This window comes from Alligator sinensis, unplaced genomic scaffold (assembly GCF_000455745.1).
Source record: "Alligator sinensis unplaced genomic scaffold, ASM45574v1 scaffold1580_1, whole genome shotgun sequence".
Taxonomy (NCBI): Eukaryota; Metazoa; Chordata; order Crocodylia; family Alligatoridae; genus Alligator; species Alligator sinensis.
In genome coordinates this window covers 61,845-85,566 of record NW_005843156.1, presented here as the reverse complement: position 1 = coordinate 85,566, position 23,722 = coordinate 61,845, and the positions used below count along the sequence as shown (strand labels likewise).

The 23,722-nt window shown below is 44.6% G+C and overlaps 2 protein-coding genes across 2 annotated transcripts in view; both read left to right on the top strand.

Moving 5' to 3' along the window:
- LOC106723108 (glutamate 5-kinase-like) overlaps positions 1–9,536 on the top strand; it is a gene marked incomplete at its 5' end in the record, with an annotated part of 35,288 nt that extends 25,752 nt beyond the window's left edge. The window contains 4 exons of the mRNA XM_025194075.1: positions 2,672–2,731; positions 4,040–4,201; positions 4,879–4,963; positions 6,626–9,536. Of these exons, the coding sequence (XP_025049860.1) occupies positions 2,672–2,731; positions 4,040–4,201; positions 4,879–4,963; positions 6,626–6,921 (603 nt within the window). The remainder of the gene's footprint in view (positions 1–2,671; positions 2,732–4,039; positions 4,202–4,878; positions 4,964–6,625) is intronic.
- Positions 9,537–10,498: 962 nt separating this feature from the next.
- Positions 10,499–23,722, top strand: part of IGFN1 (immunoglobulin-like and fibronectin type III domain containing 1) — a 59,301-nt gene continuing 46,077 nt past the window's right edge. Inside the window, exon 1 of the mRNA XM_025194074.1 lies at positions 10,499–10,536. The gene's annotated coding sequence lies outside the window, so the exon portion shown is untranslated. The remainder of the gene's footprint in view (positions 10,537–23,722) is intronic.

Here is a 23,722-nt window from a genome sequence, read left to right as displayed (position 1 = left end):
TGCTGCCCATGTAATGATGTGGACATTTTGCATGGAACTGAAAGTATGGGAGAAGGGAAAGGATGATTGTTTAAGGGATGCTAATATTTTTGGGTGCGAGTGCCTTGCAGAAGTCCCAGGGCTGGGAGTTGAAACCTGCATGGAGCCCAGGTTTTTGTGATGGCAACTTTGATATTGCAGGAGTCTCCTGTCTCTCTTGCTGTAGTGATCAGTCCTTAGCTCCAGTAACATGGGTGGAGAGCAGCACACTGGTTTCCCCCTCTTCTAAGACGGTCACTGCACATTGCAGTGTATAAATATTTTGTCACTCCAGGTGACATTCTCCATCAGAGTCTCGGCGTCTGTACCAGAAATTCTCTTCCCCTCCTCAGACAGCCATGTGAGGTCTTTGGGGGTATCTTTTAGCAGTACCTGGCATAGCTCCTCGCCAACCATAGTAAGCAATGTTACATTTAGTTGGCATTAAAGCCCAGAGCTGAAACCTCATCTCCCTGGGGCTGGAATTGCCTTAACATATGTGCAGAATATTGGAGCTCTCCTAGATCGGCTTAAGGCTTGGCTGCCCCCAGAGACTGGCTGGTGATTAGGCCTTGATGCAGCAAGTTAAGGGGATATTTTTCTTTTCCTTGAGGGGCTCTAACTCCTCAGTATTGATTTGAGAGTCCAAGAGGAGCCTCCTGCCTCACTTTGGGTTTGAGAGCACGGGAGAAAGGGAAGTTAACGACAGGAGGCATCACTCAGAACATCTGTCATGCATTGGCAATGAGACATATTTGAAGACCTTCAGAAAGGGCATCCACAATATGCCTCTTGGCTATATCAAGGCAGAGCTCACATTTCCTGAGAGCAGAAGCATTTTCCTAGAGGTTTAGTATTGGTCGGGGGGAGCAGTTAATGATGCTGGTGACTTATCACTCGTGTGTAGAATCAGTTGGTGTTGTGTTTTCTGACAGTAGACCAGATATTTCTCTAACGGCAGATACAGAGTCCAGTGGGACAGATTCTGATTTCTGTTACAACACCTTTGGTTCAGATGAACTCCACTGAAGTCAGTACAGGTACAGCAGCCTAGCTGGGGGTAGGTGCTGACTCTGGCTGAAGGGATAATAACCTGAGTCAGAATCCCAAGATCCAGCCACACTGGAACTTCGAAGGACTTTGTATCTTGTCCCCATTTCTTTTATGAATAACACTTTGAACTTGCACAACATGATATCGTTTGAAGACCTAAAAGCATTTTATAGCCATTTTTTAATTCTGCCTCATCGCTACTCTGCTCATTGGTAAGTACCTCACTTTATAGTGGGGGAAACTAAACCACAGAGGGGGCTAAGGGTGAAATCCTATTTCTCCTTTACTTGCCCCAGGGGCCATTAAGTAGTTGTCCAAATGGATTTTTTGGCACTAATGTGGTGTTTGGATTCTGTTTTTACCTGTGGCAGAATAGAATTACTATGGTGCACACGTACCTTTAAGAAGTAAAAGTACAGGACAACTTGCAGAAAGGGTTTTGCCCTGGTCCCAGTCTACAATGGGGCAGAAACTAGCCCACTGAGATTTGCCTATTTTATCTGGTGATTATTAAATACAAATGCAAAAAAGCCATCCAGGTGTCTAGGGGCTCCTCCATTTGAAGGCAGCATCCATCTCACCCTGCTACCTTTCCTTTGGCTTGTCGTCATCGTCTTGTCCACACATACCATTCTCTCCTGGCTGCCCAGGGGACTAGTTTCAAGAGAGAGATTGGAGAGACCTCTAAGCCTTGTTCAGCCCATGTCCTGGTGGTTACAACATTTTGCTAAAAGCAGAAGATGATGGTTCAAGTCATGTTTTTTCTGACCAAAGTTTCAAGACTTCCATAGCACTGTGCTTGTCATTGGGCACTTTTGTTCTACCCTGGAACATACAAGACCATAACGGAGCCTTCTGAGCATACTCCAAAGGGAAGCACAAACCAAGTGCAGCTCCTCAAAGGCAGATAGAATTGAAGCCCTGTGCAAGTGCCAAAAACAGCTGTGTAATTGCTGCTTAGGCAGGTAAAGTTAAAATTGGAGTTAGTCCTAAATGGCTTAATCAAAGCTATGCAGCAATACTGACAGAACTGGGAATAGAACCTAGGGGCCCTGGCTCCTTGTTTCTTTTTCTACCCATTATATATTGACTATATTTAGAAGAAGACCTGATACAGAAAAAAGAGGCTTGTGGGCCAGTGAATCACAATCTTTAGATGTGCCTGCTGACCACATCTGAAGATTAGGCCCTGTTTAAATGGGGAACTGTTATTTTTGCCCAGAAGGTCTCGCTATGAACTGATATACTGTACATAAAATATAAATTAAAACTAGCAGCAGACTTGACCAGCAGACTCATTTTGTGCATAATGGTGGGAGCAGCATAAAAACATTAATCAATGCAGTGGGCTTCAAATATTTATGGTTGGGTTAGCAGTTTTCTTGATGAGAAGTAAGGTGAGATGACTTGCGATGAGGTAACTCCAGATGTTTTCATATGGAATCTTTATTACCCTGATGGGACAGATCAAACAGATGTTGATGGTGGATTTAGCTCATACACTGCTCTTAGTGTCCGTGGAGCGTGACAGTGCAGCTGGCTGGGGGAGGGCTGACAAAAAAGTCATTCTAATGGGAATTGTACTGGTTTTGTCTCACAGCTGAACCACATGGTGACAGAACAGCTGGTGATGTGTGGAGTCCCAGCAGTGGGCATTTCGGTAAGGGGTGTGTGTTGTTTGTCTTCTGGGTGCTCTCTGTCTCTCTTGGAAGGGAAGAATTTTGAGGGATGGAAAGAACAACTTTCAAGTTTTCCAGGAAGCCTGACATCTCAGCACCTGAAGAGGTTGCTTTCAGTTCAGCTGGTAGAACTCCTGTCTATGAATTATAGTAGTTCGCTTCAAGTCCCAGCTCCTCTAGCTGATGCACGTACACTTTGAATATATCCAGTGCATGAGGCACTTTGCTACTTCATTTATTCCACATTGGAATGAAGTCACCTGATTGTCAGATCTCATACAAGCCTGAATACTGGGGCTAATTTGCATAATATGGCGTTACACCAATGATTCTCAACCAGGGTGCTGTACCACCTTAGGAAGCCTTGAGATCCATTCAAAGGTGCCATGGAGTGCCACACAACATTAGTTCTGTTAGGTGTGCAAATATGATTCATGAGATAAATCCAGAAGGCATGTCCCCCATGGACAGGAAAGTGCATTTCCTGGGGACAAACAACAGTGCAATATGTGCCACTGCTACTTGTCCCTGGGCAACGCTCATGCATGCACACTCTGTTACTCCGCACGTTGCCCCATCTGGAGTAGTGGAGGCTGGGACCAACACCTGGGCTGGCCCCAGCAGCCTTACCTGGGGTCCTGGGCACCTCTGGGGGTGGTGATCCAGCAGCAGGGAGCCTGGCCAGTAGTTGGAGTATAGCTCCAGGCGGCCCAGCTTCAGTTTTGGCCAGTGCATGCTGCTGCCAAATGTACCACCCCGCTTTTTTTAGACATGGGGTTTTTTGACACTGGGATTTCCTGGTGTCAAAAAAACCCATGCACTGCTAATTAGCAGTGTGGTGAATACCTGCACATGTGGTGCGTGAATTATGTGGCACTGTAGACAGGCCTGTGGCTCTGCATACCACATGCGAGCGCTCGTCCAGACACACCCAGAGATTTCAGCTAGGAATTCATAATGTCAAAAATGTTCTGCCCTACTATGGTCTGAGTTCTTTGCAATAGAAGAATTACTCTGTTATTTTTCACTAGTTAAAAAAAACCCCAAGTGAAAACTAAGAGCTGGAATTTTCTGTGGGGTGTTTCAATTCTAACAAGGGTGCATTGAGTTTGTAAAGGTTGAGAATTGCTGTTTTAGACTGAAATAGTGGGTTGTTCAGGCATAAAGACCTAAGTACTTGGTTTCTGAACCCTCCATTCCCCTTACTAGTTGGGCTGCTATTCAGAAGTGTATGAGGTCATGAAAGCAATCAAAATACGTGGTAGGGCATCAGTGTGTCTGTGTTGCAGCTCTTTGGAGCCTGGAGGACAGCAGGCAGGAAAATCACCCAGGCTGGTATTGCTGCCATAAGGGACTCCTTGGAAGCAGGATACATCCCAGTCCTTCATGGGGACTGTGTTCTGGACTCGGAGCAGCACTGTAGTATCTTATCTGGTGACACAATCATTGAGGTGAGAGGAATGGGGGGAGCCCCCAGGCAAAGTGGGGTATGGTGCAATCTAATATTTGCACTTCTGGTTGTCACTAGCGGGTTTTGCCCTGGGGACCCTGTCTACCAGCAGGAGTCATTCCATCTACCCCTTCTTGAATTGCTCTTGGCTTGAAATCATCATAGACATGGTTCTGACCTGTATAGGGAACCTCTGAAAGACCTGATCCCTAGGGAGTCCATATAGGAATCTCCCTAGAAATGTCTTACTTGGATAACTGGACCTCTAGCTTGACTCTCAGTAGCCTCCTAATTATGCAGTAGAGACAGGCCTAATCCAAAATCCTGTCAGAAAGCAACAGAGCTTTCAGTCTAGTACCATCCTGTGATACGTACAATCAGGACAAAATTAGAGTCATCAAACTAGGGCTTAAAGGCACTTGTAATCTATCCTAGTTGAGGGGATAGTCTGGGCTACCCACTGGAAACACAGGCTTTCTGTTCACTGACATATCCCACTTGCCCAACACAAGTTTGAACCCTAAATGCTCAATTTGGACATGGGCAGCAGGCCACAGGGCATGCTGCATGTCTGTATGTGAGATATGGCAGTAAGAACACTGAGAGAGGCTGGCCCTGGACTTGTAATTGAGTACAAGGAAGCCTGATGCTTTATCACTTGTTTTGCATAATTTGCAGGTTCTGTCCCGTGAATTCTCACCGAAGCGAGTGGTGTTTCTCACTGATGTCGATGGAATCTATGATCGTCCACCTGATACCCCAGGTAAGGTATAAAACTTGAAAAGAAAACAGACTGGAGTCTGGTCCTGTCCTGTCCCAATATGTGTTTAATGCTCTGGAATTGGACCCAGGGGACTCAGGGGCTCAATATACTAAGAGCAGAATCCTATTTCACTTCATGCACCTAAATGGCTCATACCCAGTCACATAACTGCCATTTTTTCACTTATGCATTATTTGCAGTTCAGCTCTGGGTGCACTGTGGGCATGTGAGAATCCCCCTGAAAGTGCTCAGTAGGATACAGCTCTGCTCAGGCAGACACCTGGCTCACTACATTCAGCCAAGTAAGTCCCCAAAATGTGGCTGGCCAAAAAACTGCTATGGGGAGGAAATAGGAGGATCCTCCCATAGAATCATAGAAAAATTATGAGGTCATCTAGTCCGACCTCCTGCCCAAAGTGGGACCATCCCCAACTTTATCATCCCAGCCCAATAACCTAGTGTGTAGGGCACTTGCCCAGGCCATGGGAAGGCTGGGGGTGTGAATCTGTACCTCTTGCTTCCCAGCACAGCTTTCTAACCACTAGGCCACATGTTAGGCACATCCAGGCTACTGCCCCACTGCACCCTGCATTTAATAGTTATTGGATAAAGTGGGGAGAGAACAGCAGGGAATCCTGTCCCATTGAGAACAGGAGTCGGACTAGAATTCAAGCCCCCTCTTCCCCAGGATAGCATCAGTATTATTAAGCCACGTGCCCTTTTGGTTTATTTGCATTCTCCTTGTTACATATATCTTCCTCTTGGCTGCCCAGTGGACCAGCTTGATGGGGAGAATTGGAGAGTAGTCTTTGTAACGCCTAATCTGTGGCCTGTCGGTTGGAGCAATGTGGTAGAAATTGCGATGCAGGTTCAAGTTACCTCTGGGTGAGAGCGACCTAGAACACACATCTCTTCCTGCTGCTGTCCTGAGTTTTTTGCTCAGCTATAATTTTGGGGTTTACCTGGGCAAGCATATGGCACCATGTACCTGCACAGCCTGAGTGCAGTCCTGCTGTGTATACCTTAACAGCTGGGGATTCTGCCTGAATTGTTCACTTCTGCATGTTATCCAACTTATCTCACAAATGTAATGAGTTTTGTGACTTGGTAAAACCCTGCAAGACAATTTAGACCTTATCAAGCAAACGTGTAGGGTTTAGCATCTTCCTAAAGGACACAGACTAGAATAGCACAGGGGCTATAAATCAGGATGGAGAAGCATTTGCAAAGCTGTTTGAGAGCCAGGACTAGATGAGTTGGGGAAGCTGTAGGTCAGAACTAAGGTTCATTAATTCATTTGCACCTTTTAATTTAATTTAATTTAATTTAATTTAATTTAATTTAATTTAATTTAATTGTGTGAGGAAAGGTCGTGCTATCCCTCCCCCTCCTTCCAATATCATAACTACAGCTTGATTAAAATATTTTGGCAAATAATTTATTTGTTGAAAAATTTTGAATCAACAGAAAATATTTGCAAATTTGAGTTTAAATCTATAGGAGACTTTTGTTTAAATGCTTTATCTTCCTGTGCCTCTTGCTTGGTGGATGAGGTTATAATGTACCATGTGCTCCTACACTGCCTGTGCTACCGAATTGCCTAATCTTTTAGCACTTTTTATGCCAATTCTGACCTGCAGGCCTGTTTCTTTTCCCAAACAGGTGCCACACTGGTGGATTCCATTGCTGTCAATGCTGATGGAAGCATAGACCCACCTGTGCTCACATCTGCACTGCCACACGATGTAACTGGGGGGCTGGCCCTGAAGTTACAGACTGCAATCAACATAGTTACTCAGAGTAATGGCTCCATCCCTGTGCTGATCTGTAAACTTGAAAGCGAAGTGGCCAAACGAGCCTGTTTAACTGGAGAGCTTAGAACAGGTGAAGGCACAAAACTCTTCCTCCGGCAGACTGAAGAAACCACTTCTGTAATAGCCTCTGGTTGGGCAGGATGATCAGCAAAAATACATTGCAAATATTCACTCCTTAACTTACTCCCGACTTCCATAGGTGCCCCCAGCTAAATGGTGACCCCAGCTAAAATGTCTCTTGGCAGAGGAGTCCTTTCTCCTCATTCATTGGCAATTAGGAGAGTCCAGTTTAGATTTTCATGCATCTGTTCTCTAGCCCAGGCTTGACCTGAATGGTTAAATCCCTTGCTAGTTTTTCTTACATATATCTTTGCTTAAAGAGGCATATAAAGCTACATGGAGAACACAGGTTGTTTTCAGCTGGGAAATGGGCTCAAGCTTTTCTCCTGGGGATTAATAATGTAATGTTAGCACAGTGATTTGATGCTGTGAAACACTGTGTAAATGCCAAGTATTATTTGTGCAATAGAGAGGGAGCTTTCATTCCAATTCTTAGACTATATAATTCATTACAAGCTGATGTGTCCGAAATTCCTTTCTTCTGCTGCAAGCTGCTTGGCCTTCATGTTTCTACTTAAGCATCTCTGCCAAAATGTTAGATTGAGGTGCTTAAATTTTAGTTGCGTAGGTCTATATTCTTAAATAAGAAGTCAAAGCTGTTCACCACTCCTTATCTAGATGCTCACATGAAGTATTCAAGTGCCTCACAGATAATAGCAATCTTTGTCTCACAGGCTGCATCCAGATGAGCGCAGCTGCGTAGTATGTGGTGCCACAGACCACACATTCAGCTGTTCTCCATGCTGCAAGGAACAACATACAGGGGAGTGTTGACCCCTGGATGTCCAGGGGGTCATTCAAACCTGCACAAAAAAAGCAGAGCGGTGCATGCAGGGCATTGCATGTTGCTCAGAATCAGAGCCTGGCTGGCCAAAGCCATGCTCCAGCTGCCGGCCAGGCTCCGAGCAGCAGGCTTGCTGCTGCAGCAGCCCCAGGAGGCCCCCAGAGCCCCAGGTTAGGCTGTTGGGGCCAGCCCAGTGCTGGCCCCAGCCTTCCCTACCCCACCCAGTGTAACCTGCCACACACCAGAGGGCACGTGACATAGGTGTTCCCCGGAGACAGTTAGCTGCAGCACAAGGTGTGCTGCATGTAGTTGTCACCAGGGAATCAAATGTCCATGCTCATGTGGACACGGCCACACTGTCCCTGTGATACAGTTCACATGTATTCCAGTTTTACAGCTGGGGAGGAATGACTCTGAAAGACTAAGGTTCAAGTTTTCAGAAGAGCTTACCACGGGTACACAATTGTGTGCCGTGTACTTTCAGAAATCTAGCTAAGGTGCATCAACCTTGCATTATTTTGCACAATTACAATTTTGATGGTTGTATTCTCTGATGTTCGAGTTTGCTGTGGTATGTCACACAAGCCACGCAAAGCAATCAGAGCTTACTTGTTCGGTAAGTTGAGTTTACAACTGCTTTATATTTCTAGGGCAGAGCAAAGAAGGTGGAGTATGCATCTTTGACTTGCCCTGCCTCCTATTTTCCAGATCCCCCGCCTATCATATTCCTTTGTGTACTCACGCAAGAATATGTGCTATAAACACAGTGCCCTTCTTCCTTTTTTTCATTCTCTTGAGTTGAACTGATGCAAAGAGTAGCTTTGAACAAGAAGGATTTAGGATGAATGGTAATGTCTGGTGTTACTTTTCATAACCAAAAGTTCATTTGGTAGCCATGATTGGTGTGTAAAAATCCTCTACTTTAGAAAAACTGACAGAAAATTGCCTTACTTAAAAAAATACTACCCTCTTCATTTTCTACAATAGGGCTAAGGCTATTAAAGCCCTACGACTTTTTCTTTTCAGTGAAATTGAAGCTAGAAACTACCTTTAAAATATAGACCCTCAGATAATTCTAAACCTAATTTTCCTTTCACTGTGTGTACTGCCAAGTTTCTTCATTTTTCTAGTTTTGGCCAGTGAAAATATGCTAGTAAATTTTGTTTTATCTTTAGTATCTGGTCAGTTCCTTTCCCATGTTCCCATGCTTGAGAAAAGGAACCATTTGTGTTGAGCTTAATAGTTGTAAATGTTTCAGTTTTGCTGCCAAATTTGCCATGAAACTTTTTTTTTTTTTTACTACTTTGCTTTTTGGGAGGAATTATATTGGAAGGAATTATAATGTCGATTTTTATCACAGCCATCAATATTTGTGTTGTATGTAAAACTGGTTGTCGCTTATGGAAAAAACAATGATGATTTAATAGCTGTAGTTACAAAGAGCACCTCAAGAAGGTAACAGATGATGAATGCTTTGTGTACTTGCAGTGTATTTTATTTTAAAAACAAACTAGTTTAGAGGACAGCTGCATTCAGTGTGTGCCCATCTGTGCTGGTCAACAAAACACAAGTGTATGTATACACATTGGTGCATGAATTTTAATTTGACACTTTTTGAAGGAAAAGTAGAATGAAGTAAATTACATCAAATTTAAAAGCCTGTTCAATTAGGGCAAAGACCTAGTCCATGAAGCTATATCCATTAAGTGACATACTGGGCCTGCTCTTCGGCTCATGTAAATCAGCAAAGTTGTCTTAATTTCAGTGGCTGAAGAAGGGTGTTTGTACCTGAAAGCCTGCAAAAGAGAAAATGTCCTGCTATTTTAGTTAGTCTAATAAAAGATATTGTATTTACCTAAAAAAAACCCTTGTCTGCCTATGTCCTTAGACCAACACAGCTACAACCAGCACCAGTGGAACTACAATGATTCACACCAGCAGATCCATCCAATGTGTGCTGTGTATCCTACTGTATTCTCTTATGGAAGACAGCTGAGAAAGATATCACTGGTTCGCTGTAAAAACAATGTCATTTGTATGTCTGAAATACCAGGCATGATTGTACCATTTTAGTTGATATCATTACATTTTCTTAAAAAAGAAACTATAATAAACTAAACAAAGGTCAACATTTAACAAATACAATCGTTTTGGGAACTGACCATGACTGAACCTGTAAAAAAAAGTTATTCAAAATACTGTATTTAGCATTTATAGCACGTGAGGCTCTTCAAAGTACTTTATAAACATGAATCAAAGTGCTAAGAGCTTGATTTTTAAAGGTGCTCAGCTGGAATTGTGAGAACTCTGCACCCCTGAGAGTGCAGCCCTATGTAATTCTGAGACTGTTTTCAAAGCGGATAATTGTGTCAGAGTTTGCTTAAACTATTCCAAGGCTTAGTGGAATGAAAGCTTTTAAGGCCATGCTTGGAGAAGAAATAAGATCTGCAGAAAGTCAGTATTCCAAACTGACCTATGACATGGTGCAGAATAATTTTAATCTCAGATTTGTGCAGCTCCATTGCTGGTATGCACTGAAATAATCATGAATAGGAGGCAGGTTTTATGCATCTGGTTGCCATAAAAAAATATCATCTGCATTTATCACAGGCTAAAAGCTTTGTGGCTGATTTTCACCTACTAAAGGCAGAGGGAGCAAGATTACGTCAGTGAGAGGGAGAAAGTGAGACTGACACAGAGCAGCAGAGAAGGATCCTAGTGACTTGGTTCTAATTCTGCTATTTGGTAGCTAAGTTTCAACTACAAAGGCGTCTTGTGAGCAGCAGCTGCTTCTACAAAACTGGGGAGAAGGGGAACCGGGAAGAAGCAATTATACCAGTGAGTCACATACACAGGTGAGTTCACAGCATCTTTTGCAAATGCAGAACAACGGTGGATCATTGCATGCTGAAAGTATATTTACTCTGACTGACTTGTTACCTTCACTAGACTGAAAAAGATAATCTATAAGCAGTGGTGACCTCTGCTAACCTCTTGTTCATATGAAGAGGGAAAATACATGGACCTTTCATAAAACCACTAAATCCATGGGAGCGCTGCGCGTGAGCCTAAGATACAGTGGCAGGTGAATGGGATTTAGTTTTTCTACCTGGTTTTATTATATTGTTTATATATAATATTATAGGGGTGTGCATGTATCTATCTGTCTCTCTACCTAAAATTTCTAACCTGTATAATTATGTATGGAGTGATTGCTGGATAATGTTCTGGTTTCAGGCAAGAGCTACTTTGTTCCTGCAGTAGGGTGTTGATTTAAAAACAGACTTTGCTGGGAAATACAAACTGTATAAGTGAAATTTGAATTCCCAGAGACTAGATTTCTCTGGCACTTCTCTGCCCATATCAGATACAGTACTGGCCCCAATTAGCTTAGGCTAAGGTCAGTCAAGACAGCCCTAGAAAGATGTTGAAAATAATGTTCAACCCTGAATGGAGGGAAGATAAAGTATTTTGCCATAGATTAGGTGGATTTTGGAATGATTTTTTCAGCATTTATTTCGGTGACAGACACTTAGCACAGTGGAGTGGGAATTGCTATAAGGCAGACATTCAGGACTGAGCTGTATTGCATACGTTGCTGTTGAGAGAGATTTCTGGGTGGGATTGTTCTAATAGTCTAGTCTAGTTCATTTAATATGAATGGCAGCATTTCGTTAACCCCATGTGTGACTGGCAGGAGTTTAGAGAGCGGTCAGGATACCTTATTGCCCTGTCATTAATTTTAGTAAGAGCAGGATAACATCTGACAGAGAACAATGACCATATGGGGCCATATGGGAGTGGCACTGCCAGGCATACTTTCTATACCGATTAAGGCACCACATATCATTTTCTTTAGTATATATGGAAAGAGTGAGAGAAGGGGAGGGTAGCTCTGGCAACATGTCGGGGGTTAATTAACGGCCTTGGTAAGGAGCCCTCATTAAGCTCCCCTGTTTATTTATTTTGTCCCTGAATGGAAAAGTGTAATGCAATCCAATACCCATCAATCCAGTCCCCCCCCAGCACAGGAGTGGTTAGGGACTGGAAGTCAGTCACAAGGGCAGCAATCACAGGGGTGAGGTATGAGTGTCACATTTATAACTGTCCATCTAAATCATGGATCAAGTTGACAAACACCTCCAGTCAGTCATGGATGAAATTATTAATTCAGCTCTGTACAAGGAAATAGAAGGTATTCTGTGTCATGGGAGAGAGCTAATTTATGACTTGGGAGCTGGGTATTGCTACTCCCATGCATTAGGCCTGACTGATTCTGTTCTCATGCTGAGCCATGCTTCACTACAAGCAGTCCTATTCCCTGAAGAGGGATTCATCATATGGCTTTATAAACAGTGATGCCAGAATCTGGCTGTTACTGGTAAAAGTGCCCAACTGACACCCATGGAGACTAAGGGTAATTTTTTATTAATCTTGGTAACTCAAGGTAGGCCCTTCAGGTTTTCAGTGGGGTTGAGCACCAGCATCTTCCACTGGAGTCACTGGGAGACCCTGCTCATTAGCACTTCTGAAAATCATTCAGTTGTATTTAAGTGTCTAGCTACAGGCATCCAAGTTTGAAATTTTTGGCCTACTGTCTTTTATCTACAAACCAAGTACAATGTAATACAATGCTATATAATGTTGGGCAAGGTAGGCTTCTCTCAGCCCATCCAGGCCCATATGCTTTGGAAACATATCTGTAGGTGAAGCAAAATTCTCCCCTTGTGGCCTATTTTACCCTCAACCTCTCCCATAAAATGGCCAGTAAAGTTGCTAATTTATGCCAAAGACATGTTTAGAAAGAATGGGTTTGAGATTACCGGCTAACTGTATACAGTTTACTAGGTTGGCCATGAGGATTTAATGACTTTCAGTTACTAACAACCTTTACTAAATTTGAGCTAATGACACAGAAATCACAAGAATCCTACTCTGTTATTCACCCTCGTGACCATATAGTTCCAAAGAAGTGAACACGGTTTTTCAGCCCAGAGTGATAAAAGGTTCAGTATAACTATGTGAACATCCACCAAATACTCATCCCATGTAGCCCCTAAAAATGTATTTCTTTCCTTCTTTTTTTTTGTGCTCATTTTATTTATGAGGCTCCAGTTCTAGTATCTGGGTGGATTTTTGAAGGTAACCCAAGACATTTGGGTGCCCAGTGAATTGTTCATCCAAATCTGTTAGGTGGCTTTGCCAGTCGCATCCTGAATGTTTTGGACCAAAGTCTTCTCTGATGTAACTCTGACTTTCAGCATAGCTCCTCTAGGGATGAATATGGCCCTATCTATCACCAGAAAACCACAAACCAAATGAGTAGTCCAACACAGCCTGGTGAGAGACCAGGTCATGTACCTGGTCTTATGTTCCAGGGGCTGGCAGGTCCTGGGAGCCTTGTAGACATGACAGCTCTTGGCTTCTTGATGTTGGTTCCTAGCAGCTCTTTTGGGCAATCTGTTGACAAGATCTGGAAGTGGTAATGAATATGCTCATGAGCCAGAATTGAGTTCAGCATGAGGCACTTGAAGGGGAAGAGAGCTAAAGAAAAAACGAAGGTCCAGAAGATTCTCACCTCTAATTAAAATGAAGTTAAATTTAATCTTGGAATGATGCAGGAGATAAGACACTGCCCTGGGACAGTTGCTTTCCCTGATCCTTTTTCACTGACTTGCTTCAGTGGGGGGCACGTGCTCACTTTGAGAAATGCATCTCCTTTGCTCTTAAACTGGTGACTGCTGCTGAATGCATGAGATGCCATCCTGACATTTCGCGGCTTTTCAGTGGCACGCTGGCAGCTCAGCTGCTGTCACGGAGGGGTTAATAGGACTTTGTGGTGGGCGGGTGGAAGACAAGTTGTGAAATGAAAGAAGGTCAGTCTCTTGGAGGGGTTTGCTCTGTCAGATGGTTTCAAGTTATCCCCCTTTTTGCTTGGGATGTTTTGCCCCCAAAACAACTCTGGTAAAACCAGTACTGGAAGTAAGCCAGAGCCCTATTAGGATTGCAATCCAGTGGAGCAAATGGAGTGCAAGTTCCTGGCACCCCTTATGACAAGTTGTGTGTCCAAAAAAAAAAAAAAGGACCTCTTGGTAGCTGAAAGAGAAGCTATGACACTTCTTAATGGGAATTTGGACTATATATCATCAGCAGGATACTTGTCATTTGAGATCAAATCATTGGAAGGGAGACTGCGTAAAGGAAAACATTCCTTACAATGAACAATGGACCAGCTTTTCTGGTTTTACTGCTCATACTAAATAAAAGTGATTTCCCCACTGGTTAAGACAGTTGAACTCCAGTGCTGGGTGAAAGTCCATCAGGCAGGAAGGATGCAGCCAAGTTAAGGAAAGTTAGCTAAGTTCCATGACTTACATGAACCATCGTGGGCTCTGATAGGGCCTCAGGATTTATTCAAGGGCTACTAAAGCAGCAGATGACCAGATAAAGATAGGTAGACTGCTAATCACCAGTGAGATTTAATTCCAGGAGATGATCCCAAGACAGTCACTTAGAGATCTGAGGGTTGGGAAGGGGCTAGAACAGAACCCTTGCTCCACACGTGCAACAGGATTTATTTTCCAGCTGCAGATAGAGGAGCCTGATGTTTGCTCATCTTGGTGCAACTCCTTTGACTTTGGAATGACTTCTGCTTTACAGCACTGCAAATGCAGAATCAGGTGCATTGAGTGGAAACTAGGAGGATTTTGGTTTTAACATCTGCTTTGAATAATCTAGTTTTCACTTTAATTCCTATTGTTTTCCTATAAATTAGAATGATAAATACGATTGAAATGCAATATTCAGTTGTTCTTGTATAAGATATCAGCCGAAGAAATCCTTGCCTCTCAAAATGGTGTTACTAGACGCAGCTACTACTTGTTCTGCCTGTTTCACAGGAGGACTAGAAAAAGAATTCTTCCTGGAGACCATTTTCAAATTTTCCATTTTAATTTGTCTTTTAGAAGGGCTTGGTGCTGGGGTAGGTGGTTTCAGTTTCTAGCAGGACAGGCTTCTCTGACAAACAGTCTTGCCTCCAAGTGCTAGAAGAAAGGTTGCTCTTCGTGATCTTTTGTCTTCATTTTCTCTGTTGTGAGTGCTGGGAGCAGAGGTGGATTTCTATCATGTGCTTTCCTTCACCTTTTCACTAAGAGCTCAGCTGAGACCCACCAAACTGAACTCGCCTAACACAGGCCACCACAGAGTAACGGCAATCAGCTGGTAACAGTAATCATTTCTTTTAAACTGGGGCTGGCCTTGAGTGAGTTGCTTAGAGGTAAAAGGCTCCATACATCACTAACCTTCTGAGTGAGCCACTCCCGCTTTAGCATTTCATATTAGGAAGCAGAAGGGAAAATAAAATGAAAAAACAACCCCCTTGCTGTCATCAAAAGCTGACAGTGATGGGACCCAGACTGAACTAGCTTGTGAGGAGGTGGCTGAGAGTCCTGAACTACTCAAGGCACAAATAATTTGCAGAAAATAAAATGGACCACTTTTCCCACCGTCAAAATCAACCTGTCTTGCATTATAGTTGAAGCTCTCCCTAGTGGGTTAGGGCTCATATTTGGTGTTATTGAAATCAGCAGAGTTTTGGCATTGGCTCCAATAGCAACGGGATATGTGCCAGCAAAGAGCCCAGAGTGTAGTCTGTTTTTGGTTTTAGAGGTGATGGTGCCCAAGAAGGAGAGCAGCTCTGTTGGTTCAATTACCTTTTAACCCTAATTTATTTGTACTATAGCAGGGGTTGTCAACCAGGGGTATGCATACCCCTGGGGGTACTTGGGAAGGCCCCAGGGGGTGCATGGCAGTGGCGTGGAGAAGCAGGAGCATGTGTTCCCTCCACCCCCCTGCTTGTCCATCAGCTGCCGGAGGACCCCTCCCCCCAGCCCCACTCATCGATCGGCCAGGGGACTCCCTGTTTCTTGACTGGCTGCTGGGGTACACCAATCAAAAAAGGTTGAAAACCCCTGTACTATAGAATAACTCAGTGTGTGGAAGGACCCTTTGATGAATCCACAACTAACCTGAATCTCAAATGTCTTTGTTCCTGTAACGGGGGGCCATCCTAGGGCTGGTCAGTCGTTGGCCTGTCTGCCTGTTTCTGGGCTAACCGTCCACCTTCCTCACCTGCCACACCTTGATGATAATAATTAAGATGCTACTCAGGTGGGAGGCTGCCCTTTTACATGCCCTGGTGATAAGGGCTTTACACACTACTCCGACCTGCCCTTATCATGTCCCATGCCTCACAGATGGCATCCCAGGCAGCCAAACTCACCTGTAACCCTTCTCCCTCTCAAGCTGTGGTCCCCCTCTGGGACCTTTGGCCTCCCAGGCTCTGGCCCTGCCTTCATCAGGCCAGTCAGACCCCATGCCCCTGGCTCTGGGCATCCCTTAGCTGTGGGTCCTTAGCCCTTTTGACCACCCCTCTTCCCCATGGATCCTGGCCCCAGCATTGACCAGTTCAAGGGTCCATCCAGTCAGGTCTGAGCAGCTTGCCTTCTCTTAACCCTCACAACTCTGCTGATCAACTGAGCCTCAGCCCTCTCCATGTTCTCTCAGTTCTGGGCTCTCTCCAGCCAGGACTCTGTTGGGGGCTGGGGTAATCAGGCACCCCTACCTGCCTTTCACTGGGGAGGCAACTGGCCTGGTATTTCTCGGGACTACCCTGCCATGAATAGCCCCACCAGACCATCCTGCCCCAGCAAGGTGCAGGTTTCGGTCATACCCAGGACCTGGGGCCTCCTTCTTCCCCATAGACCCAGCCCATACCTCCAAGCTGCTCCTGAGCAGCAGCTCAGCTGGGTGATGTTATTCCAGCTGCCAGCAGCAGACTGCTCCCCAGCCCTGAGAGCATGGCTCTAAAATGGAGGTTGCTCACCTCCTTCCTCCAATCCCCGGGGTTATGTGACTTCTTCATTAGGGCTGGCCTGCACCTGCTGGCTGCCCTGCTGGCTGCTCTCAGCCCTCAAAGTGGTAGGCACCACCAGTACCCTGCCACAGTTCCCCAAGAAAAAAAGCAGTCATTTTCCATTATTTTTACTAACCATTTTTCTTCTAAATGGAAGTGTGAGAACCAGTGGATGTGTGTTCCCTGCTTAGAGCCAAACTGCTGATCTGACCTAAGAGGCTGTGAAGTACCTGTGTTTGTTAGTCCCATTATGACAGCTTGTTGATCTGTATGTGAGTTTGTCCTTTTCTTGGCAACAAACTTGTGGCCTGCTTTGCACTTCTGAATTCAGGGATTTGACACCTGCCTGGAAAACTGTCCCCCCTGCTTTGGTTTCCTTGCAAAAGCTATTTGAGATCACCTGCGGTGACCTGGGGAGACAGCATGTATAACTAGCTGCATGTAGCCTGCACATAGCACAGTACAGGGAGTGACTGACCATGGAGTCTGAGTGGTAATTTCTCTTGTGAGAGAGCTGAGCAGGGAGCAGGTAAGAACCAGCCATTTCTTCCAGCACCCAGGAGTATTGACTAGGAAACAGCTCAGGGGCATGACTTGTGGATTCAGATCTTTTAATATCAACCAGAAAGAAATTCAGATGATGGTGGTGAATAACAGAAAGCACTTGGAGGTCTACGCTGGCATGAAACAGCCAGTTTCTTGGGATACACGGTATTGACTCCAAGGAGGATCAATGCAGCCTCTCAAACTCCTAAGGTAGATAATGTGAGTTCCATTATATAGCCTGTATCATAGCTGAGATCTGTGAATAACGGGCATCTGCCAGTGTTTATCCTTCAACACTGATGAGAACATATATCCAAGTTGCCACAGGGCAGCATAGCACATAAGGGAGGAACAATGCTCTCAAACCATGTGAGAGCATTATTGAGAAGATGTTTAGGTTGCATAAAGATTTATCCAGACCCATCTTATGGAGCTAACATCCATTGTGGCACGTGAATGTATGCTGCATGTCATATGTAATGGTATGTTGTAGCATGCAACATTTAATTTTCTGGCAACAGTATTTCTTATGACACCTAGCAGGAATTTCAGTAGGGTTTTTATTAACAACACTCTTGTCTGATATCTCTGCTCTGCTACACCTTGACTGTTTTAATGATTACTGTGCATGAAAATATTTGTCTACCTTGAGATCCATTTTTAGGGATCCTGCTGGCCAATCTTCATGTGGTTAGCTCATACTTGTTTCACCAAAGTAACATAAGTTCACGATGGTCTTCACAGTTTTTCTGGGGTTTAAAACAGATTTCTTTGCTCTGATTTGTTCATAAAATGCAGTTAAAGTATCACCCTCCTCTTGTTATGACAGAGCCCATGTTTTTAAGAACATACAAATAGGCATTGTATGAAGGTATTAAATATATTGTGGATAGCATGAGTAGTCTGCTACATTATAGGCAGAAACATTGGTTTGGAAGAGGTGGGGACAGGGGACATGTCTCACCAGCTTTTCCTCTATCCTTTGATTATGACTGAAGAACTCCTGACTTCCCCTTCCCATTACATCCTAAACAGTTTTTACAAAATTGAGCCTCTAGGGTTGTTTACTTGCTGGTCTGTGTATCTTATGGAGTTTTCCACGTCTTTCTTCCTAAAGAAACAGAGAAGAACACATTTTTACCGCAAACAAAAGGCATTCTCTCTACTGCTAAGAATTTCCTCCCTTCTAGGGCCAGGATTCAGATGCATCAGACTTCTTTCCTGGAAAAGTAAAGTCTCATTCTATCGAAACAGTTCATGGTTAGATTTTGGGGGCATAGAACAGGAAAACAGCTTGGCAGTTTGTTAGCAGGTTTTTTGGGATCGCCTTGTTCTTCGTGGCCTACAAAGTGAAGTAAAAAATGGTATCTGATGCTAATTAAATTATTGTACCAGCTGCTTCACTTGAAACTATTCTTGCTGTATTTGCATGTGAATGCTAATGGGTTTGGACCCCTCTGTCCAGCTGTGGGTATTCCCATGTCTGCTGACCCATGCGTGCAGTCTCTTTGCCTGTGCTTGTACTGCTGGGTAGGTATCCTTTCCCTATTTCCCTTCATGTCTTTTCTGTTTTATTTATTCATCTGTGCTGATGGCATTGTCATATTTTGACCATGTGCCAACTTTAGTTGCCGGGGCTGCAGGCCATGCGAGCTGCAATACTGCAAGCCATGAGCCCCCCCAGGCTGCTACTATGCACTGCTGCCTACTGATTCATTGTACATGCAGGCCCCCCCACCCCCCCCCGTTCCCTTTCATTGCTTTATGGTGCTTGGGTGACCACCCCACCCCTCCAGCACAAGTGCAAGTGGGCAGCCTTCCTCCCTCAGCTCACCTGCTGTAGGTACCCCCACTGCATCATGCTGTGGGCACTCTTTGCACCACAGGCTGCACTGCAGGGTCCCCTGGGGTAGGATCAGAAAGCAGAAGCCGGTGAGGAAGCCTGGAGAAATAGGGGCACTGTGGCTAGCTGGGAGCTCAGGGGCCACAGGTTATGCTGCTGACTCCCCACCCAGTGATTGCCCCATTTGCAACCTCCCCTTTTTGGGTAGTTGCCTGATAGCACCAGATGAATCTGGATGCCATGGCTTCCTGGGTCCTTGTCAGTCTGGGTTTCATTCTGGACATAAACATGGACACTATGCTCATGGCCTTGGTTGGTCGATGAGTTTTGCCTTGAGTTTGACAGGGGAGACTGCGGCCTGCTGCTCTGACTCAGTCTTTCAACAGCCTTTGATGCAGTTGACCATGAGGTGCTGATAAAGTGCTTACATAGCCTGGTGTGTATTCGTGAGACAGCTGTAAATTGATTCCTCTCTTTTTTGAGCAAGGAGGTTCATGAGGGTGGTGATGAGCAAGTGATCATCATCTACTTGGGACTCTTCCTGTGGGGTCCCCCAGGGGCTTCATCTTATCCCCTCTCATGCTCAGTGTGTATGAGGAGTGCCTGCCTGCAGTTGAGGACTGGATGTAGGTGAAGCAAGACAAGACAAGTCACGGTGGTGGGCAGACACAGGGAGGGAGGACAGGACTGGGACACTTTTCCTTGATGGGGTTCAACCTCCCTTTATCACTCAGGTTCATAATCTTGGAGTGACCCTTGATCCTTTGCTGCATCTGGATCTCCAGGTGGCAGCAGGGGCTAGGAGTGCCTTGTACCAACTTCATCTGGTGAGGAGGCTGCAGCCCTTTCTTTCACTCTTATCTGACCATCATCATCCATGCCTTTGTATTCTCAAAGCTAGACTACTGCCATACACTCTACACATGGCTGCCCTTGAAAACTGGAAGCTGCAGCTGGTACACCCAACTCAAGTCATCCAGCATCTGCACCGACTCCCAGCAGATTTCCAGACACTTCAAGGTTCTAGTTTTGACCTCTAAGGCCCTAAGCAGCCTGGGCCCTACATATCTAAGGGACCACTTTCTTTTATATGCCCATCTGCAATCCCTAGAATCAGCCACGAGCAAGCTCCAATAAGTACCATTAGTACGCCAAGTCTTCTTGGCAAAAATGTGTCAGAGAGAGGTCATTCTTAGTAGTAACTCCTCAACTCTGGAACTCCCTCCTTGAGGCTCACAAGAGCTTGAGCCTGGACATTTTTTGGAAGCGATGTAGGACCTTCCTATTTGAGCAGGCATTTAATAACTAAAACTAGGCTGACATGTTGTTTAGTGGGTGTCTGCTTTATTTTGTTTTATTTTGCTATTTTGTCTCATTTGTTTTAGTTGCCTCTTAAAGTTACTCTATTTCACTTACTATAAGTGACCCTGGGCCTTTGTTGGGAAGGCCAGCATATATATCCCAAATAAATACAAGATAGCTCTGTGCTATACTATCAAAACATCAGACATACTTACCTTTGTTACTTATGTATTCCATATTATCCTCTGAACTCTAGGATTCCCATATATTTAGTTAATTCAGTTAGTTTATTAGTGACCTAAATGAGGGCATCCAGTCATAATACAATTTTGAGCAATCTGGGTTTTTTTTAGGCCATTCTTTTGTGTGCTGTTTTAAAAAAGCAATTTAATTGGTTTTATCTTTAAAATAGTTATTGACATTAATTAAGGCCTGATCCTGCTTTCCCATTAGTCAGTGGCATTTTCATCATTAATTTTGATGGAATGGAGCTGGGACTCCAAGCTGGGTAGAATTAAGGGCAAGGGATGAGTACTTGCAAATCCAGTGCCGGTGAACACATTGTGTGCCAGGTGTACGCTATGTACGTATCGTTATATTACAGGAGTCACTCTGTTCCAAATCCAAGCTCCATGAACATTGACAGAGCATGAAAATTATAAACTTGGCAATGTCAAGTTACCACCAATGTTAAATTTCTGGCTGAAATAGTTCATTGTAAGAGGCCTTGTTTCCATCATTCATCTGATTAACAAACTGAAGCTACTGGTGGGAGGTGATTATGGAGAGGTGGCCCATTCCTCATACTTGTCCTTTAGTGAAATGGATTGCTTTTTCATGGCAAATATGTACCTTATTCTCTCTGGAAGGTCTTAAGGGCCTTCCTGTATTTTAGTCCAAGTTGCTTAGTGGTTAGGGCAGTCACCCAGGAATTGAAGAGACTCAGGTTTTAAGGTCTCCTCGTATAAAAGGGTTTTGAAACCTACAGTGGCGTAACTAGGGGTGTGTGACAGGCAACAGCTGACAGGAAGTGGGGTAAAAACAATTGCTTTTGCTGCTGTGGCATGATTGCAATAACAGCAGCAATGGCAACCAGAAGTTGCCTGGCTGCGTTATTACACTTTTGAAAGATGCATCTTTCCTGCTTCCTAGCAAGCCGCTTGAACCACTAGGACTCAGGCTAGGCATGATTATGGAGCTCTCGTCCTGAAGCTGAACTCCTGCACTTTGCATTTAATATCCTTAGGATAAAGTGGCTGGAAAGCAGTGGGGAAGTTTCTGCGCCATTGGCAGCAGGGGCCCAAGCTAGAATGCAGGGCCTGCTACCTCCCAGGGTAGCAGCCACCTCGTTGAGCCACACACCTTCTTTGGTCATTTTTCTCCCAGCCCCATGTATCTTCCTCTCTTGGTTGCTCAGGGGTCACTTTCAAGAGAAGTGCTGGAGAGGACGGGGCAGATGCAGGAGGGGGTGGAGGGGGGGCAGCTATACCTCATCCCCCTTCAGCTGTGTGATGCATGTTAGTGAGCCCTCTGAGCTCACCTTGTTGGCTCCAGCTGGATCCACTGCTTTTGCACAGCAGTGGAGCCCAGGGGGTGAATGCTGCTGCTGCTGCCTGTCCCTCCCTTGTCTCCTTCTCCCAGATTCAGTGGAAGGGGGGCAAAGAGGTGGGAGGAAACAACAGTGATATTCCCACCCCCCGTTCTGCTATTAGGCAAAGTAGCAGGAGCCCATGTTAACAAGCTGGTGAGCCCAGAGACCTCACTGTCCATGTGCCACACAGTTGACGAGGAGTATGGCCACAGCCCCTTGCCCCCCTTCCTGGATCCACTCATGAGAGAGGACATTGGGTAAAGCTTGAGTGCTGTGCTGTGCTGTTCTGGGATGCAGAAGAGATGTAGGTTCAACCCTGTTCTAGGTGATGGTGGTCCAGATCCTGGGCCTTCTATTTCCCGAGTGAGTGCTCCAGCAACTAGGCTATTGGGGTAAAACATGGCAGTTACCTCCTCCAGGCTATTTGGCTAAAACATGGTGTCTAACACCCACTAGTGTCTAACACCCACTGGGTTTTTGCCCAGCTACAATGTCAGGACTTCGGCTCACCCAGGTACATGTGCACTGACCAACAGAACTGCTTGTATATCCATGGAATAGCATCCCAAACTGTGCTAAAACCGGTACGTACGCTGTTGGGTAAATGCCATTTGTCATGTAAAGTGAAATAGGATCCTGCCCCTGGGGTCTAAATCTACCTTACCCTGAAGGGATACAAATCTATAACGTACCATTTTGCAGGAGAGTGTCCTAACTACCAAGCTATGGGCTAGGCTGAGTAGGGCCTTCCTCCTTTCCTGTTGAAGCTGGCCCAAAGAGAAGTTTTAAGTGCCAGTCATGGGCTCTGAAGGAGAGGAAGTGAATGAAGGAACAAACAGCAGAAACAGCCTTTTCAGGGTAACTTGGTATTGTCTTGAACCCGTTTCCATCCAGGGGTTTGGTGGATTAGTGTTTTATACAAATCAGTTTGCCCCTCCCTACTTGAATGTGCAATTCTGGCTAAATTGTATAGAGCTGGGTTTATGCAAACTGAAATTTGGAGCGATCCTATCAAAATTCATCAACCTTTTAAACTGTTAAAAGTGCCCATTGTTTCTTGTGACTATGTGTAGATGCTACTAAATGCATTGTAGTCTACTTCCTCTCTCTGTACTTCAGTAATGCTATTATGACTGAACACCTCTCACATATCACTGAATTTATCCTTAGAAAACTCTTGTAAGACAGTAAAGTACTATGCCAACTTATATATGGGGAGTTGATGCACAGAGAAATGTGTTTCCTCAGGTCATGTAAGGAGTCGATACCAAGGCTTAGTTAAAGCTAAATATAACATTTAGCTGTTTCTGCCTATGAATAAATACTGCTTTGTCTTCTGCCTAGGATCTTGTTAGCCAGCCTGCTACTTGTCATGGATTGCTGCCGATTCATTCCTCTTTTTAGTACAGGAATGTTCTCAACATGTTACCATATTTAACCCCAAATGGGGGAAACGTAAGTGAACAGTGCTTGAGAATGCTAGAGGGGGTCTTTGGAAACAAGGAAGGAGGTAATTCAGCTGAAAGATGCAATGGCATTGTGGGGGGCGGCGGTAGGAACGGGACATGTCAAATTTGTAAATTTGCTTGAATAAAATAGTTTATTCCTGCTAGCTGACTGGTTATATCAATCATACCTTGCTGATAGTTCATAACTCATAATGGATCTGGAAATGGAAAATGATGTATGGACGTGATACTTTGAAGAATAGGTGGCAGACATGTTCATGAAGGTAGCCTTTTTTCTCCACAACGTTGGGGATGGGTACACTAATTTAGATAAACCAAGCAAAATTTAAGTAGCATTAGGTTCTTCCAGAGCTTCCGTGAGGGTCAAACACTCTTT